The sequence below is a fragment of the Takifugu flavidus genome, chromosome 9 (genome assembly GCF_003711565.1).
Source record: "Takifugu flavidus isolate HTHZ2018 chromosome 9, ASM371156v2, whole genome shotgun sequence".
Lineage (NCBI taxonomy): Eukaryota > Metazoa > Chordata > Actinopteri > Tetraodontiformes > Tetraodontidae > Takifugu > Takifugu flavidus.
The window spans coordinates 12347663-12368365 of record NC_079528.1 but is presented as its reverse complement, the minus strand read 5'-3'; the positions used below and the strand labels follow the sequence as shown (position 1 = coordinate 12368365).

The 20703-nt window shown below is 46.1% G+C and overlaps 1 protein-coding gene and 1 long non-coding RNA gene across 2 annotated transcripts; both read right to left on the bottom strand.

Annotated features, from left to right (window-relative positions):
• Positions 1-6141: 6141 nt before the first annotated feature.
• LOC130531050 (uncharacterized) lies at positions 6142-19347 on the bottom strand. Its single transcript, XR_008951997.1, has 2 exons — positions 18967-19347; positions 6142-6587 (listed from the first exon to the last, which is right to left on the bottom strand). It is a non-coding gene; the product is annotated as an uncharacterized LOC130531050 (long non-coding RNA).
• On the bottom strand, positions 10961-12797 carry sox3 (SRY-box transcription factor 3). Its single transcript, XM_057042770.1, has one exon. The coding sequence runs from the start codon at positions 12554-12556 to the stop codon at positions 11657-11659; it is 900 nt and encodes a 299-aa protein (XP_056898750.1). The 5' UTR covers positions 12557-12797; the 3' UTR covers positions 10961-11656.
• Positions 19348-20703: the final 1356 nt, after the last annotated feature.

Sequence of the window (20703 nt, the reverse complement as noted above, 5' to 3'; positions counted from 1 at the left end):
GGGCATGGGAGGGAGGGGAGGGAAAGTGGTCCAGGGGGGAGGGTTAAGGGATGACAGCAACTCACCCCATGTGACTAAAATGCCATCAAGTCCCCCCCCCCCCCCCACCCCTTTATTTTTTCAAAGAGCATCGTCTAACATCCATACAGATGGGCTGTAAGCTTAGTGCCAGTGGGCCTGGTTGGCATGGCGAGAAACAAAACCTCGAGTGTGCACGCCAAACAACCGAACAGGTGTCTCTCATGGCTGAGTGGCGATGTGCTGCCTCGCCTCTTACAGTGTGTGTGTGCCGTGAGTGCCCGGCCGCATGTGTGTTCCCTTCATCTTTACACCGCTGAGCACACATCCTAAACGGAATTTTAAGACCTGGCCTCGGAACATTTTTGTCTGAAAATTAATCCCCCTGCATCCACACTGGTAAGAGCAAAACTGGCATGATTACAAGTCGGGCTTTACCGCGCTGACATGTTTATCAAATATTTGGAACTCCTCCTGGCCTCCAGCAGTTCTGTCCCACCAGTTTAAAAGCATTCCATCACATATCCCTGTTTGAAAATACCTGGAAACACAGAGGTCACACACGTCCCCCTGCGACAACAAGCACCCAAACGCACCTTTAAAGACAATTTGAGTCTTTAGCAAAGCCGAATAATGGACCAATAATCAAACATTCTTGATGGAAGCGCCAACAAAACGCCAACGAGCTGAGTCGACCTGTAAAACCTCTAATCGGAAATTTAACTCCCGTTTCAGGACAGCAAACGGTGGTGGGCAAGAGGACGGCTGCTTCTGTATATGTGTGTGCGTGGTAGCCGCTTGGGGGCTGGTGGGGGGGGGGGGGGGGGGGTTCGTTTGAGTTTCAAAGACCCTGCTTGTTCGCCCATATTTCACACCACGGTGACATCTTAAAGACTAGACAGGCCTGGTTGCTTCACCCTCTCTTTCACTTTCTGAGAAAAAAAAAGGGGGAATTGGGATGTGAAGGGGGGGGGCACTGAAATATATGCAAATGGTCCCCCAGAGGGGATACGAATTTTATGGGTTTAGAATTTAGTTCAGCCAACCTGAATAATCAAATGTGGGAACAAAAAAACAAGTCCTCCACCACCACCTCCTCCCCGCTCCCCTCACCCCACCCACCGTACCACGATCTTCAACCCCCCACCTCAGGCCTCATCTCTGTTCCCTCCTGCCAGGTCCTCACATAAGAGGAGCTCAGTACGTCCAAAACTCTTATTAGGATCTCCTTACTGGGCAGGCAAGGGAAGGGACGAGGAATGGAGTGGGAGGGGGGGGGCTCCAAGGGAAGGAGAAGCAGGACCGGTGTACCTGATCAGGCAGAACTGCCGGCTCCTGATTACGACACCATTTTCTCAGCAGGCTCCCCAACCTCATCCTGCTTCTGTGAATATGGAGCGCAGGGCCAGCCAATCCCCTCAGCGCTCCCTCTCATCTAATGGCAGAATTAAGACCGTTTAGAGTGATTTCCTCTGCCTTCATGGTCGCACTCTGAAAGAGCTGAATCTTTTTTCCCTTTGCGCCGATTTACAATGTGGGGGGTCTGGCATGCAACGGGTGAGACAAAAAGTTCTACATGACTGAGCGTTACAACAGGTGGGGATCTGAACACAGATTCTGCAGAACACGGCGAAGAACCTGGTGGTTTTTTTTGTTTTTTAACTGCCTACATGTTCCAGTTTCACTGAAGCTCTATTCCAGTGAAGACTGATGTCGGCAGCTCACTTACCGTCATGTGGGTATAAGAGTCCGCAACCATCTTTCCTGGGGAACTAAAAGCCCAACAGTGCCTCCGTATCTCCATCCCTGACCGTCTGATACATGAGATCATTCTGTGAAACAGCCATAATGTCGCTCTGAACAGGAAAGAGGCGGCAGTGAGTGATGTCATTTCATAAAACTTTAAGACTGGACGTATGTAAATAGGTCAAAACTTTGGCTTTGTTGTCACACAGCATTGAGCATTTACTGTAGATGATTTGTTGTCGTTATTTGACAATGGCACAACTATGTTGATCCTCGACTCCAGCAAAAATAGCACAATGTGTGTGTATAAATGCTGTCAATCAGCTAGCGCGCACACAATGGTAAACATACAAAGCGTAAAAATAGAATTCACATACCAGGGATAGTTATTTACTACTCATATAATGAAGAAAGGGGAATTACACAATTTCCATTTCCAGCTGGGTACAGAGCCTTAGCTGTTCAAATTTGATATTCAGATCATTTTACATACGTGTAATCCTCAGAATGGGAGCGAAGCATGCGATATCTAAGCTGATCAGATCAAAGCGATTCGATGACACGAACCCAAACGGGGTGTAAATCTGGCCGCAAATCTGCTTAAACTCACTCCTTCTGTGTCAAACTGAATTACATCAAGCCCATCACTCTGGAATATGGCACAGCACCATGTCAAAGCACCACAGTTGGAACCTGTTGCTTTTGTGTTCCTCGTGCTTAATGATTCCCCCGCTTTTCCTCCAATCTCCAGTAGACAAATCCTTCAGCTTTATTGCCCAGACTCAAGGGCTGCAGGTGCACAGGCCACAAAAGGGAGGGAAGGGAGGGGCTGGGGGGGGGGGGGGGGGTTGAAGGGCTGGAGGTCCGTGCGAGAAAGAGAATGGTCAGTCGGGAGATAAGAGAGGAAGGAACAGAGCCCCTCACCGCCACCCTGGTTTAACCTCTACGCCCTCCCATCCTATCCCTGACCCCTGCCTCCACCAGCGCCCCGTTCCAAACCCAGACCACCTCTCTGCTCTGCTCGCCTGCCGCCACCACACGTGACTGGAGAACCAACTACGGGTGGCGCCGCCTGGCACCACCAGGCCTTTTGGTGTGTGTGGCAGGGGACGGGGTACAGGCGTGGCAGGGCGGCCATGTGGCAGGAGCTGCTGCCTTTTTTTCTGAGGCAGTAGAGGAGCAGTAATGAGGCTCATCTACAGCTGTGCCCGCTGATGCCTGCCCTGCAGTGGCCCCTCCACCTCGTTTCACCTGCAACCTACAGCACTTCACTCATTAAAAATGCTTGTCCTGATGGAAAACAAAGAAATAGTGTTATTGTCGTATTAAAGTGCTGTTTTATTAGAGTTTATTTTTTATCAACAGAAACTTCTAGGCTTAAAGTCATTTTTCAAGGAAAAAGTTGAATTGTGTGATTAGGGGTTAAAGCTCAATAACCTCAACACATTATTCTTATAGATAATAACTTAATTCAAATACTATAATCTATATGCAGTCCAACATGGTTCAAACACTGAATATATAGTGATGTTGGGAGGAAAAACAGCTTTATAAAAAAGGCAATCGTCCTTCTTTCAAGTAAGAGTGTTTTATTTGGAGGAACAGAAAGCGTCACTACAAAATCCTTTTCTTTTTAGTGTGTGTTTAGTGCTCTTGGCACGAGCACTCATCTGGAAGTTCTAAGCAATCCCAGATGAAAGTGATTCACAGTTTTAAAAAAGTCAAAGTGATTTAATAAGATACGTTTTATTATTATTATTATTATTATTATTATTTTATTATTATTATTATTATTATTATTATTATTATTATTATTATTATTATTGTGAACACATTATCACGCAATAAACCTTCAGCATCACTGACACATGACACATTAAAACAGTTGAATATTATACAGTTGGACTCCCCTCCATGTACAATGTTCATCTCTCAACAATCAATCTACAGGCTAATTTGGCAGTGATATTTGAGTCTTCTGATAACTGTGGCTCCACTGTGGTTGAAACAGTCAGCACGTCAGTGTTTACATGAAAGAAGTTTATAACCAGCCACATTTCTGCAGGAAGCTGTCAAATATTCTTTAATTGTTGCTCAATCACAGAAAGAGATTGGGGGGAGGGGGGTCAATATTAATATTAAGAAATAAACTCGAATATAAGTCCATCCAGGGATGTGTCAATTCTTTGAATTCTGAAAACATTCTAATAAATAAAAGATTTTGTAAATATCAAAACCAACATTTGTTCAGTGTTCGGCTCCCTGTGTGGAGTTTGTCTGTTCTCCACATGCGTGTGTGGGTCCAAACACACACAATAGGTTGATTAAAGACTCTTAATTGTCCTTTAGTGTGTGTGTGAATGGTGTGTGTCCTGTGATGGACTGGTGACCTGTCCGGGCTGTATTCCTGCCTCTCACACAGTGACCCCTGGACACCCCTGCACCCCCACAGCCTAATTAGGTAAAGAGCTGCAGTTAATTGAAAATGAGTGGATTACATTGATTTTATAGGAGCCAGTTTCTGAGTCAATAGCACCAAATCCTTTGATTAGAACTAAAGCTATCAGTTTAAATGATGACATCACACCTGGCACCGCATTATAAGGTGCAAAGGTATATATGTTTGGTTTGAACACGAAAATCATTAATACTGTATCGAAAAGTATTTTATTTGTTTAAAAGGAAAAGAGAAAAATGTCATTAATTATGAGTTCAGCCTAACCCTTTCTGCTGGTGTTTAAAATCTGCAGTCCCTAATTTACACAATAAAGACATCAAAGCCTTTCACATGTTTTGATTTATTGATCTGTAGCTCTGATTGGGGGCCACCGAGCAGAAACTGAACTTTTATAACTTCAATAGAACAAAACACGCTGATTTTGAAGCTGCCATTCAGCAACAGGTAATAGTTCAGCTAGCAAAAGATCTGAAAACAAAATTAGGGACGTTTCATAAAGTCACGCCACGTGAGTCACTTCGTGGGTAGATAATATGATGTCAATACATTTTTTGTCCGTGTTTCTTTTCATCTGCATACCATATTAAAGTGCTGCCTACGCCTCTGCGGTCCCACCTGCTGGAAAACATCCAGCCAGCTTCCGTGCATAGAGATAATAACATAATACTCCGTCTCACCTACAGATATAAACATGCAGCCCTGCCTGTAACTAAAGCTGCCATGCTAGGAACACACCCTTGGGGACAGGAGTAACAGGCCACTCCAGCGCACGAGGACGTCACAGACACAGTGGCACCACACAAGCGCGACAACTCTTTAATGTCTCCTTATCTTCATGGGTAATCCTCCACTGCTTCACTGTCTTCTACTGTTTACACCAAGCACAAGTCAAGAGCAAAGGGAGAAAATGGACTTCCCAGAGTCTGAATGACTGAAGTCCACTACAAGGCAATTGAGGAACACCTCCACTGTGGAGGGAGACTTGTGGTGAATACGGACGGAAATTAACATGACAACTTAGGAAAAATGCTTTTTTATTACTCATTCATCCCCTAAATTACTTGGCTCCCCCGCTCCTTTCCTCCGCCGGAGCTGTTAAATCACCATCTTGACCCTGCGACCTGGGGCCGCAGCCATAAAGAGCCCCCAGTGGGTCAGAGGCCTGATTGTAACATTTGAATATGAAATGGTCTTGGCTGGGCCTGGAAACAGCCCCACGCACTGAGACACAGGCCGACCCCCAGGAGAGAGGTCCGCTTCGGCGGCAGCCGCGGCTCTCGGGGGCTCCCTCTTCTCTCCGCAAGCGGATTTACTTGGACTTGAGAGGGAGGGAGAGGCCGAGAGAGGAGGCTGAAGTCGGGGGTGGAGGGTGAAGCGAGAGTGAGGGAGGGGAGAAAGAGCGAGGGCAGACATTTGAATAAGACAAGAAGCGATTGGTGTTTGCATGACAAAGGAGCCCGCCATCTCCCCTGATTGGTGTCACAGTGCGGCACTAAAGCCATGCAGGCCCCCCCAGGGAGGGATGATGTGTGGAGCACACACATGTTTATGCATCCAAGGTGTGATATCGGGCTGAGATAGGGGGGGCCCGTCGTCAAGTTTCGGGGTCAGAGATTTGTGCGCATATTCTTAAAGGGACAAGTTAGCATTACTCTGAACATTAATTTACAATGTTAAATAAAAGTACATTAGCAAAGGCAAGATTACACCCGGCAATAACGGAACCTAGTTTGTGTCTTAGTTTGGCCTCTCACTCTTCTTTGGAATCAACTTTTTTATTAGATAGAAGAGTGGCGGCAACTTTTCCTGGCCCAAAACTGTGAGTTGATGAGTTGTAAACCAGCTGATGCTTAGGTGGTTCACCCGAATCACAACAGTGAAGAAACAGACACAAAAAGGATAAGAAAACACACATGAGCATCAATATGGTGGGAATTTTAATACAAATCATACAGGATGTCGATAAAATGTGATTTCTGTAATTCAGCCCATTAACCCAGCAGTTTGAATAGAAATTCCCCCAAAATCCTGAAAACATGAGATCTAAGGATCCATATAAGACACAAACTTCAAATGTGCCTGTATAATGTCTGTCCTTGTAGGACGTCGAAGCTCTCGTAAACACAACGTGGACTAGTCCAAAAATCAGGCGGATGCAGTTTTATTCCACCATGTTTGTGAAGGAAAACACTGACACTCTGCCTTAATCCCTACCTGCACTTCCAAACATCCTCATTATTCCAGAGAGGTGTGAAAACCGCCGCTGCCACTGTCCCCTGCTGGGCTGTCAGGTGGGCTACTGCAGGTGGACCTCTGGCACCAACGAGTCCTGGCCGTCCCTCCTGCATTCACACCCGATACTCCTCTTGGGGAACATGAAGAGAGAGGAGAGAGATCATACGAGAGGGCAAATCCAAGGAGTGATGAGAGGGGATTTCACAGCTCAATAAGTTTGGACAATTTGTTTACAATCCCCATTATTTTGGCCCCTGTGGGAGGAGGTGTATGCATAAACATTGATTAATTTTAGATTGGGCAGATAAGCTGGGAGCAGGCGCGCTCGCAAGAATGCTGCAAAAGCTCCTTAAGTGCAAGAAAAAGTACCACAGGGGGTCAGAGAGAAGAGGGGTGAGGATGAAGAAAGCGAGAGTGAGAGGTAGCGAGGTCACACACACGCACGCGCGCGCACACACACGCACATACACACAGCATACACGCACATTCGCACTCACACGCGCGCCCACTAACCCCCTGCAGACAAAGCCTCTCCAGGCTCATCTGGCCAGGCAGAGCTGCCGGCCTTCAGGGACACACCTCCAAGAGAGATGGCCTGACTAACTCTCCATGGCAACTAATCAATAAGTGACAGAGTCAGTCAGGACTGACCCGTGGCCGAGTGGTCCACCTCCCCCAAATTTCCCAGGGTTTGGACTCACCATAAACCACACACAAACGGACACAGGCACACACTCGCCGCCAAAAGGTTTGATTTGCTATTTCTCCATTTACGATTTTACCCACGTGCAAAAGATATGTCTACACAAGGGTGAGGGGGTGGGTGGGGCAGTGGGGGCGTTAAAGTATGAACACGGCTCCCAACAAAAGAGATATGATCAGCGGAGTTGTCGCGGTCGCAGCCGCCACACCTCCTTTGTGCTTCCGTCAATCTGTGTTCCTTCTCACTGTACATGACAAACACTAATCAATATCTGTGGCCTACATGAGAGGCCTAATCTTCCCCCTTGTCACCCCCTTTCCCCCTCCCCATTGTCTTGTTGCAGTTCCATACCCTCTTGGTTGTCCCTAGGCATATTACATATGCCAGCACACATACACTTGGCCCCATTTTTTTCGGCTTCCAAGACAGGTCAGGAAAAGGGTCATAACTCTACTCTGGCAAATTAAAGGCAAGGCTACATGCTCCAGTGTTCATAGACAAAGTGATGTTGGCTATAGAAAGGGACCATCTGTAGCAGACACACTTTTACACACTAGATTATCCTGCTCAGAGCATGAGCTTTTGCTCAGAAGCAACCAATTGTATACAATTGCCCTTAAAGTTAATTCAAAAAGAGGCCTCTAAATCTACTTTCACTGCCGGCTGTATATGCGTGTGTGTCTGTGTGCGTGTGTGTGGGTCTGTGTACAAATCTTCCCCTGACCACAATTACAAGCAAAAACAAGTTCGGCAAATCTAAGTAGCGCTTAGTCAGACAAAAACATCAAAAGGATCTTGGCTGGAAAAATATAACATATAACTCATGCAGGCAAGGAAACAGAATCCTCCCGTTTCAGCTGTTCGTGTGATTTGTGTTTGTTTTGTTTGGGACAAAAGAGGCGGTAGGTAATCCAGGCTCATATTTGACACGGCTCATATTCACACACACCTGCTGGGGCAAAGTAAACACGCCGTCAGCAGCAGACACCTTAATGGATGACCCTCGCTTTATCGCCAAAGTCAGGATAAACCCGTAAGCAGGCATGTTGACATGATACGCTAAGGAGACATGCCCATTCCGGATGTAATTAATGGGAAGTCGCCACATCATAAGTGACTCTTGCATTTTGTCTACACATAGGTCAAAGATGTATTTCTCTCCTTTTAATATATTTAATAGTGTGACAATTTAGCACCTGTATTTTCCCTTTATAGGGCATCTGTAGGGTCACATTTAGCTAATTCATTTTCTCCTGAGATGCATCAGTATATCTGGGTGGATCTTGAGTGACAGCAGGCTTGCCTTTGAAGCGTTTGCCACTCAGCATTCCTTGTGGCTGTGTGAGGTATGGCGGTTCAGACACAGCCATCATTACGGAGGTATTTGCATCATGGAACAAGCCTACCGGTGCTCACACACAATGACGCAGGGAACTGAAACTTGGGGATGCGTTCACTCCCGAGGAGTGGTAGAGGGGGAAAAAAACACGGTCAAATGTGATTTTCTAGTGTCTGCGGTGAGTGTTGTCAGTGAATGAGTGAGTGGCGTGAGTGAATGGGGGGGGGTTGAGAGGACGGTGCAGCGGAGAGGGATGGCTCTCAGTGGGTCAACCCAAAAGCCCTGACCCCAGGAGGATTTGATGCCATTTTCCCACGCAGGGAGTCGACCTGCGAGGAGCTCGTTAACAACATCTGCCCCAGTTCAGGGAGATTAACCCCCCCACCCTTCCACACACTCACATACACACTGGTCTGCTGTCAATCCCAACCTCAGTCCCACCGCTACGGACATGCCTGTCCAGGCTGGACAGGTCACACTAGGGTCCCCCTGCAGGCTTTCCTGAAAGGGGCTCCTGGAGATCCCAGCCAAAGTAAATCAATATTGTCTGAGGCGTACTGTAGATTCAGCCCCTCCCTGCTCGCATGCGGTCAACCATCAAAATATGTTGACAGGGCTGCAGCGGAGGAGGTTCCAGATTTGAGCAGGAGATTATGTGATGACTGCAGAGTTGTTCCAGAAGGCGTGTTCCCAATGAAAGTTGCCAAGCAGGTAGAGCAGGCGCCTTGTGACATCACTGATGCCAGATTTGTGTCATACGTTTTCCACTTCAACATGCTGACGTTAAACGGGGGACGTTGCTCAAGCTTTAACCTGTGACCATAGAGTCCCACCAGATTGACTGATGGAAATATGAGAAGCAGAAGTTTGAGTCCTGCCTTGCATGAGATTAATACGTGTAAAAGGTGCACACGGGATGCACGGTGGCGGGATCCAGTGGGAATCTGCTGAATCCATGTTCTACAGGGCTATAATTAGGTTAGTTTTTGGAGAGGGGGTTAAACAAACAGGGCCCGTGAGGTCATCGGCAGATGGAAGTGGGATATGCCTACACTTGCTGAGTGGGCACAGAGCTCCACATGACAGGAGTGAGAGGCCCTCGGGCGCTCGGCAGGGTGAGGCGGGGAGGTGTGTGTGGGGAGGGGGGGGTGCGAGTGGGGTGTGGATGGTGGTGGGGAGTCCAGCTCTGATGGCCTCACCACCAGAAAATTCAAATACAATCAGGAGCCGTGCACACAGTCCGGCACGTTGCAGCCGCTCCCGCACCTTTTAGATGGAGATTATTCACCTCCATCTAAAGATCAGGCGAAAGCAGGTTATAGAATCCATAAACTGCTTCACGGCTGGTAAAAGTTTCAGCAAAGTGGTTTTATTCAAAGGAGATGAGCAGGCGAAGGCCATCCTGAGGTTACGTAAATAGTTTGATCACCGATTTTAAATCCATCACTCAACGGCGAGCATCTCTGGGACGGGGAGGGGGTCAGGAAAGAGAAAAGCTGCTTAATTACAAAAAAATTAGTTAGAAAGTGTGATTAGGTGATGGGTGGATGCTGGCACGCTACAATGACTTAAGACCCTGTCATTGAATGCAGGGAGGTCTGGATAATCTTTCCCCCCACAAAGGTGCGTGGGGCTAATCCAGGCCGCTGTGCTGAGCCGTGGATCAAGCCCTACAAGGAGTGTGGGAAGGCCAGCAGGACTGCCCCTGCTTCAGCCCTCTTGGTGGCCAGAGCTTATTTATTCTTAAAAACACCACTGACCCATTCTTCCACACACCTCTGCATTATTAATATCAACACAAAGTGCTGAGGTTGAAAACTTCAGGGATTTAAGTATGGCCTAAAACCACGGCTAAGATTTAATAACTCGATAGAGCCCCACAGCAGCCGGTACCACGACCCACAATGTGGACCACGGGAGTTTGGGGAACTTTGCACATCAGCGCAGTCACTTTACATAAATATATTTGTTGGACACTACCTCGCGCTGGTACAAGCCATTTTGCAAACACTATTGCTTGCAGTCTATAATTTATTCATTCCTTACAGGTAAGTAAAAACCTACAAAGCATACCTATAAAACAACACTCCCAAACCTTCAGTTGACTTGGGTAAATATCACAATAAATTTACGAAGTGATTAAACACGAAAGGACAAATAGTTGTTTTAAAACTAGACAGGGAAGAATAGATACGAAATACAGTACTCTCCCACCAGTATCTAAATTAATGTAGCCAGAGGAATTTTATAAAACCCTGAATTTGATATAGCAACCACTTTTTAGGCTTGATGGAATTCAAATGATGCCTCAACGTTTAACTGGAAGTTAAATTAAATGTAAGAGCAAATTTGGAAGAGGGGGAAAAAATGCCTGTCATTTAATCAGTGTTATTTATTATATCTTGGTTTTACACCTGTACACACAGACTCTTCAATTAAAAACATCAGACACAAAAGACAGTTCACGTTTCGTAAAAATTTATTCAGCATTTAAGAATAGAGGATGGTCGTAAAATATGTAGAAACGTCAGTTTAAATAAACCTTTTCGTTCAGGATGAGTAAACATGACACTGTCGGAACCATCACAGAAAATAACATTTTACAAAAACAAATTGGAACATTTCTCACGTGACATAAACAAAGGGTTCACGATCTAAAAAAAAAAAAGGGGGGGGATTACTATAAATAAAACCTGCGTTTGCGACCCGCACAGTCTTAACATTTCATTTCAACCTAAATCGTGAAGGGAGGGAAGAGACTACAAAATTTGGACACAATAGAGACAGCTGACATTCTACAAATTAAGTGTAAACATTAATGAATCAACTTTCCATCCAGCTTTTCTGAAATACAACAGCCTCTCTTAATGAGGCCACACGCCTTTTTTCATAGAGAGAAAATATGGCATTAAAATATAGAAGTCCAATTCTTCTACGTAGGTTTGATTGCTTTACTTGTGATAAAAAAAAGCCTCTTTGTAGGTTACACTGACGGGCTCGACGTTCATTTCTGGTCCATTTAAAACTCGTTAAAGCGGACAACTGGGAGAGAGGGTGATAAAACTGAACGCTGTTTAAGCAACCAAAGAGTTCAAGTATCCGAAGTACTTTTTAAAAAACAAAAAAAACAAAAGAAAACTTTGAGTCTTTGAGTCTCTCAGATGTGAGTGAGAGGTAGCGTCCCATTGACGCCAGTCCCTGCGGTCTGATAGTGCGGATGGACGCTGTGTAACCGGCTGCTCTGCAGGGAGGAATGCTCCGCGCTGTCCCCGCCGGGAGGGAGATACATGCTTATCATATCCCTCAGGTCCCCCAAACAAGCCCGCTGAGAGTGAGACGTGATGGCCGGAGGCGGTGAGCTCGGCTCGGTCTTGCACACGGAAGCCATGGAGCTCAGGCCCATGGCGCTGGGGGTCTGCTGCGTGTACGCCGGGGACATGCTGTACGTGGACGCCGCGTTCATGTAGGTCTGAGCCGACGACATCATCGGGTACTGGAGCCCTGCCATCTCGTACCGGTGCATCTGCTGGATCTGGGGGCTGTTCATGTTGTGATGCTGAGGGTAGGCCAGCTGGTCCTGCATGAGGGAATACGCGCTGTTTGTCCAGCCGTTCATATGCGCGTAACCATCCATGCGCTGACCCACCGACACCGAGTTGTTGACGGGGTTGGCTCCTGGCGCCAGCAGTCCCCCGGGCAAAGAGTACTTGTCTTTCTTGAGCAAGGTCTTGGTCTTTCTGCGGGGACGGTATTTATAATCCGGATGTTCCTTCATGTGCATAGCGCGGAGACGTTTGGCCTCATCGATGAATGGCCTCTTTTCGGCGTCGGTCAGAAGTTTCCAGTCGGCGCCGAGTCGCTTGCTGATTTCGGAGTTGTGCATTTTGGGATTTTCTTGTGCCATCTTCCTCCGCTGTCCCCGGGACCAGACCATGAATGCGTTCATGGGGCGCTTCACCCGATCCTCGTTGCTGCTGTTGTTCTTCCCGCCCGGCGCCGAGCCCGAATTGGACTGCGGGAGCGGGGTCTTGATCTCGGTTTCCATCATGTTATACATTCGGGCGACTTTTAGTGTTCACTCACAGGCACATAAAAAAAAGTTCACAAAACGGCACCAAAAGTCAGAGAGCTAAAGATACTGACCGGTCTCATAAGAAGACAGAAAAAAGTTTTGCCCCAACAGGCGAGTAATTGGCCGCAGGTGCTTCTGGTTTCTCTCCGCTCAAAGCTGATCTGTCCCCTACAGTTCTGAAACAGAAGTCTGTAAACTTGCTTGCCAAGCTCATCTGTTAATAGGCCTAGTGGCCGGACCATGTGATGTGGATTGACAGCCTGACAATGAAGAGCAGGCGACCAATCAGGACGCGGCTTCCACAGGCGCCGTAGAACCAACCGGAGCTCCACAAAGCTGTTTTGGTCAGAGGAGGAGGGAGAGCTAAAGTTTTAAAACAGCAGCCCGAGCACTACATTTTGTACAAATTAAACCAATTTAAAGTTCATCATAACGACGGCAGTGTAAAATATACACACTGTTGCTTCCGTGTGCGTGTTCCCTGAACGCATCACGAACTGTTTACTTTTCTGCGATTTGCTTTATTTTGGTATATTTTGGAACACCTAAAATTTCCACTGGTAAGCACCCATAAATTACATAAATTGCTTCGTCCGTATAAGCACACAAGTCATTTAAAGTTCAAAATAACGAAGGGAAATAATTTGTGAGGGATGAGCGAGTTTTTGGGTAAATTCAAAAGTGAATCCTCGAAATTAAATGTTGCGAATGTGAAGAAATACTTAGGCTAGTTCTTAAATATACCCACGGTCCAGTTTTGGACAGAATTCCCCTCTAATTCAATATTAAAAAAATATTTCATTTGTTCTTTCGCCAGTGTCAGATTTAATTGTCCAACCTGATTGAATGATTATATTTTCTAGACCAACCACTGAGAGGATTATTTGTGAGTAATTTCCTTCGGCTTCGTCCAGATTGTGAATAAATGAGATGAATAAACACACCTAGCATGTGTGGCTTTTATTCTGATTCCATTTTTTTTTAAAAATCTTAGTATTGCAGATTTAATTCAGCGTCATTGAGTGACGAGGTTTACAAATGCAGCTAAACACGCAAACCATTACAAGAGGATCCAGGTTGACTGGAATATTACCGGAATATCAAATCGAATTATTTGCTAATAAGAACATGTTTTCGTGTGGGGTTGCTCAGTGATAAGTGGCTGTATTCTGTGGACTTTCCCGCAGGGTGAAAGTCCCCAGAAAGAAAACTTTAATACGTGAACGACCTCTTGTGGAGGCTGCGGGCTCGCTCATGTGCCTGACGGCTGCTTTCAGGAACAACTCTGTTTTGAGGCTTGTTTTCTCTCTCGGCGTTAACGGTTATTAAAACGACCGCCGCGACATTTGCATGTGTCGCCTTACAAACGAGCCGAAACGAGGCGGCTGAAACCCATCACTCAACGGGGCAAAGCTCACACCTGCTCACGAGAATCGCCCATCGAAATGGCCATTAACGCCTCACCTATTGAGAGGAGCTCCGCGGGGGGTGGGGTGGGGTGGGGGGGGGGTCATTTTGCTATGTGCATTTTACAGCGTTTCACCTCCTGCTGATTTCAAACCAGCGCATCCATCGGAGACGCGGGGCTGCACACCTGGATACAGTCTCTGATGTAAACCAGAGCCAGTGGATTTGGACTTTTAATTTTATTTCAAAAATGCATCCACATCCTTTAAAACACAATAAAGTTGTATAAGGGAGCTCGCAACCAAAAATGTGACATCGTAAATGAAACGCGCGGGGAAACACCGGGCTGATTACATTGAAACTTGTTAAACATTGGCCAAATTAGAATTTTCCTGCTCAACGAGGCGTTAGAGCGGAGCAGGAGCATATAAACTAACGCCCAATTAGCAGCCGTGTATTACCATGGAGCAGTTATTTGTTTATCTGCGCAGATCTAAATACTGATCCGCTTGTAATCTTCTTATGGAAATTAACCGGTAGCACTCGGGGGGAGAGAGAGAGAGGGAGAGAGAGGGAGGGCGAGAGAAAGGAGGTAAGAACACACCGGGAGGAACTGGGAGTTTTGGTAATGAGCGCCTCTGTGCAGCTAATTTCCTAATTAAGGAACGGTGGACCACCAGCACTGCCTGTCCCGATTCAATAAGCCTGACAGCTTTAAAGAGGCTCTCAGGACGCACCGCTGCACCGCCTCACTGCCGAAATGTGGAAAACAGTGTCTGAATGTCCTAAATTGGGACGTGCATGCAGTCAGCTGTGCGTAGAGGGTTTTTTTGTTGTTGTTTTTTAAAAACGCGAATTCGCGTAAAGACGCATCTCTCGCCCCCGAAATAAACTTTATTTCTTGCAGCCATTTTCTAAAATCCCAAACTTCGATCGCTGTCGGTCTTGTCACAGCAGTAAGTTCCATATTTCCAGATCAAAACTGGCCCCTGGCAGCCTCGGTTGCTGTTAAACGCGTTGGAGGCGCTGGAACTGGCACAAAACGACACTAATGCCACCTTGCGCAGAGCGCGTCCGCATCCTTTTCTCGGCTGTCAGCAGAGCTTTAAGGGTCAAACATGTCCAATTCATGACGGACAAAATGCACTTAATGTCAATATTTCACGACGGCGCACAGACCGCGTGTTCGCCATTCAGCTGCAAATAAGAAACTGATAATAGCGTGTAATTTATTGTCCTTTTATGGCCTTTTTTTTAATGTTTTTATTTTTGTCCCAAAGACAAGCACGCGCGCACAGATAAACATTCATTTGACGTGTCCGTTTTTGGACCCGCCGACCTCCAGAACCACTAACTTTTTTTTGTTTCAGTTTAGTGACTGTGGAAAAGGCCTTTGAGAAAGCGTAATTAACAAAGAATGGGTTTTCAATTACACTCACAATAGCGACCGTCTCATTAAGATTTGCATGATTTTTTTTGGACGAGGGATGCAAATGAAGATGCAATTTACGCACGGTCTGCTGTTCCTATTGTGTCGGCGTGAATGGTTGCGTCCTCCCAGTTCAACACAGGTAAAATAATATTCACGGGTCATTTAAAGGCACAAAAGTGCTGCCATTATCACCTCTTTATTTCACAAGGCCGGGCTGAAATTCCTGGTGATAATTTGACTTATTGGACCAGTGCCGGGTGTCAGTGTCGAAGAAAAATACTTAATTTTAAAAAAGCTTAACGTGTTTGACGTCTTTAAATCATGCCTGGATGATTTTTATCCTCACTCATCTTTATTTTTCAACAGGTCCGAACCCTGCCTGAGCCAGCCTCCAATTCCTTTTGGTCAGACAATTCTTAATAAATTGACTAAAATACCAGAAAGGAGGAAAGATTAAGTCCAAGTGGCAACAAGTTCATTAAAAAAAATAACAAATATCAGCTAAGAAATAATTAATTAATAATTAATAATGTGAAGCAACACTAAGGCGAAATTAAGGGCAAATTTTAGAACCTGTTCATTTTCTCATTGAGAACCCGGGAATAGAAAAAAAAAGCCCTGTTCTTGAAAAGATGGGATGTTCCTAAAGTGCTGCTGCGTGTCATCACTTTCCTCCAATTGTCCCAGCACAGAGGAGCTGAATGTGAGGCTTCAGTCATCCTGACAGACACCGCGAGACACGTCGCAGGCGGATGCTTGGACCCAAACCCGCGAAGGCGCCTTATTTTACCGCCTCTGCTACGGTGATAATGCGTCTGCCACTCAGAAAGAGCAGAGAGGATGGATGCATCTATTTTCTAGAGCTCTTCAGCCTGTTAGGGGGACAAGAAACCCGCATCCTCCTTATTTCCAGTACGACAGGGATTTGTGTTTCCACCCTGAAGACCCATTCAGCAGCTCGCTGGAATGTCCCCGTCATACTCATTGACCTCGGCTTGTAAAACAACACGCAGCAATCTGTTTGCCTCCTGTGAAAAATGCTCCAACTTTAGCCTCCTTCTTTCTCCCCTGCAGGCCAAGCATGTCCTCCTTCATTATGTTCTGGTGAGCAAGGCCAAGGCTGCTGACACAGACCCGGTGTAATCTCTTTAACCCGCCACTGTCGTGAGCAGACAAGGCGTGACCACCCAGCACTCTGCTCCATCTCACTCAGCCAGGGGGGACTCGGTTTTCGCTTCATCGCCACGGTGGGCCGCCGACGCTTATCGTTCGGGAGGGTTTGATTTGAAGTAGGCTCGACGCGTAAGGGCGCGGCGAGCTGGCCGCACGCACGCTGAGGATAATCATTCTTACAAGGCCACTCAATGTAATCATGTGCAGCAAAAACCATGTAGTCAGTGACCCTTGGAGTTGCCATAATTGGCTTTTTTTATTTATTTTCTGCTGTGGTTATTGACTAATGAAGCTAATGAAATGATATGACGGCGGAGGACATCTGCAGAAGCATTTTATAATGAACACACAATCATTATTAGCTCCACCGAGTCATTTCTCAGGCAAAGCTTCTTTACATTTACCCAGCAGATTAGGAGAAACGTTTGGTATATGATGCGTTAAATGAAAAATAAAATATTAAATTGCTCTGAATTAAAGGTTCATATCCGTTGAAAGCTAATTTGGATTTGGTTTAAATTAGGCAGAAAATTCCAATAAATGTGGTTTTGTTTCTGAGCCACCGGGTAAGGCTGGATCCCCTCTGCCTGGCCTCAAAAGTTTCTTCAACTTTTCTTTTCTCAACTTTTTTTTTTTTAGGAGGCACCAAATTCTGTGTACATGCAAGAAAACAAAGCCGTTTCTGTCCTTTATTTTGACACAACAGTTATTTTGATGGCACGTCAGATTCCTCCGGTATGATCGTTTTAAATGCTGTTATTGCCTGACTGCTTAATTACTGCACTCATTATTTTCCATGTATCTTTTGAATCATTGCCATGTTCTGGGTTTTTTTTTTCTTCAAAAACAATGGAAACTTTCTCTGTTTTTTTTTTTGTTTGGAAGAAAGTGCCGAATCGTCACTTCTTGCTTTTTCGCCTTGCCCGAGCAGACAGCCCTCTTTTGTTTTAGCCATAATTGAGATCCCACTAATCTAGCCCCTTTTAAAAAATGAAACAATCTCTTTGTCAAGGCCTCATTAGTCTGCGATAATATTGTGAGGATGCACAATTAATTTGCAGTCTAACTTTAATTAATTAAATAAACCCAATTTTGTAATATGATTAATGCCGCCGAGTTATATTCTTCTAAAAATGAATATGTAGCGGCAATAAAGCGCTCAGCCGTAATTGGTGCTTTTGAAACTGGGGTTAATTATAGGAGGTAATTTATTAAATTTTAAATAAGAAACAACCACAAATTGATAAATAAATCATGAATACTATTGTGTCTAATTTCACTATGATTTGGGAGGAAAATGACAAATCTGTGTTGCGTGCAATGCATCCGATAAAGAAGATAGTGGCCATAAATTTAGTCCCAGTCAAGGTCCCATTAAAAAAGACATAATTTAATTAAGAGTTAGCAATCGCCCTCTAAATATATTAATTACCTTGAGCATGACGAGATGAGTGCAGTGATTATTGCGTATTTCATTAGAGCGAGTCTTCGGGGAGAAGAGCAGATTAAGGTGGGAAGCTGACGGTGTTGACAACATAATGGATGAAGCCGACAGAGATGAATTTGGTCACCTTGCCCTGGGCTGAGTTCAGAGAGGTGAGCCGGAGGACAGCACGGGTCCCCACGCTGGTGAAACACTCAGGTAAACAGGTTTGGCAAGTCTGGAGATTCTTTTCCACAATCAGAATATGACACAAAGAAAATGTGCCCCAAAACTGTTAAAATAAGCTGCAATCTACACAAATATGTTGTGTTTGTGCGTCTTTTCATATATTACAAGGACTGATTGTTGTTATAGTTGTGCTGCAAAAGAAAAGACATGATAAAATGGCCAAACGGGCCATAAAAACACAGGTTTCTCTGATCTGAGAGGCTTTTACAGTTTTTGCTGTCATGCCCAACAGAGAACTGCTGCGCCTATATGTGCACGCAGGCTAGAGACGTGCACAGAGACTGAGACCGAGGCGTCAGAGGGAGGAACGTACAACACGTTCGCCGCTGCGCTGGAGTGAGTTCCACGCCGCTCCTCTCCTGTCTGACAGCAGCACAAAGATGCTAAGCGAGCATTATCTGGCAGCGAGCGATCACTTCCCTCAGCGACCGACGCCGACGCGCTGGTGCAAACAGCCCGCCGATGCCTCCAGGAGGCCTTTAGGGTCGTGGGGAGGTTCAGGTTAAATGGGTAGATTTCAAACCCTGACCAACAGACAACAGGTTGTGTGTTCAGACCACTTCCACTGCTGAACGGCTGACAGATGAACAAACATATTCAGCATCAGATAGAACACACACATCTCCCCGCAGCCTCGTCTGAACGCCCGCCCTCTCTCTCCTCTCCTCACAGCCCTCCTCCCACTCTGGACAGAAGATTGAGGACACTCACCGAGCTCTGACTGGTCCTGTTGCTCCTCGATCCCGTCGTCAGTCACACCTTCAACAGCTGGCTGTCAGCAGGCCCCAGGAGCCACACCGGGAGCCCCGAACTCGTGCCCGGACTCCCGTGGCAGGCGTTCACGGGGGAGCACCGCCCCGGGCTGTTCCAGGTGCAGCAGGGGAATATAAAGAGTGAGAGACGGCCAGTCAGCGGTGTGATAGTGCACGCTGCTGCTGAGCTCTCCCTGCTCTGGGACCCATCTCATTCAGCCAAGATTGCTTCATACAAAAGTTGACAATGCACCAGTGAAAGCCATTGTTGATATTCAACATTTTTTAAATAGCTGTGCAGAATAGACAACATGGCAGGCTGCAAAACTTGGCGAGGGAAACTGACCTGGAGCTTCCCGTTTGAAAGAGTTGCCACGCTGGGTGAGAGGAGAGAGAAAGAGAGGGGGGGAGCTTGTATGAAAGATCTCAAAAAACAAAAGCACAATGCTCTCTGTGGAGCAGGAAGAGGACAATCACCTCGCGCGGTCACAAGCGTATACGCGTTACCGGGACAGAGGCGGACAAAGAAATCAGTGCAATCAGATCCGTTTAAAAACAGGATATTAGATTTCTCCCCTCAGAGCTAAAAAAAAAAGAGGAGGATTCAGCTCACAGCAAAAAAGTAAATCAGATTTGTGGAGATGCATAAGAGGCAACAGTTACACCCTGATCACAGCATCAGAAGAGTACAAGCAGCCATGTTTCATATACGAGCAGATTCCCTCCTGTCCTTCCTTCCCTCCCTCCTTCCTTCCTCAGAGCATCTCAGGGCCTTGAAAGCTATCAAAACATCTGATGTCTGTCCGTGGGCATCTGTCAGTGTGTGCCTGGTAAGCCTGAGGCAGATCCCAGGGTTGTCTTTCCACCATCCTGGTGTGTCCTATAGTGGGAAGCATGGGAGGGAATGGCTGGGTGATTAATGTGGGGCTAAAAACCCTAAAGGCAACAGCAACCTGAACACCGACGAGCACGCTTAGGAGGACGGTGGCCACAAAGGCAACAAACCTGGGCCGTTCACAAAAGCTAAAGAATGGATCGTGTTAATTTCAGATTTTAGGTGTCAAGAATCTGTAAAACTGAAATTAAAACTACAGCAGAATAATCCAGACGGTCTAATCTGATGTAAAGGGTCCACATGCTGGTTTAACCCCATCTTGATGTGTGTTCATACTCTGAACATCATGATTCAGCACAATCAATCATACTTTTATGCTGTGATTGTTCCTGATGAAGACTGCCCTCAAATACCCCGCTCACCTGCTGGAAACCTTTAGAAAACACAGACGGGGCAAACAAAAGGCTTTTAAAGCCCAACAGAACGGGAATATGTTATTCCCAAATGAATCTGGGAGAAGAAAGTTTTGGAGTTGCCCTTTGACCTCAAATACAAAACGATGATGTCATTCAATTATTAACTGATGCTGATAAACTGATGTTTATTCAGTCTGTAAAAGGCTGCGTGCATGCATGCATGCGTGTGTGGTGTGTGTTGTGTGTGTGTGTGTGTGTGTGTGTGGTGTGTGGTGTGTGTGTGTGTGTGGTGGGGGGCTCTGACCCTCAGACATAAGCAGCCTCAGAGTTGAAGATGTGCAATTACACTGATCAGACAGAAATTACAGCTGTGAGACTGAAGGTGAGGCCAGAACAAGCTCAGAGGTGCGTCAGAGTGGGGACGGACATAGACAGAGGGGCAACC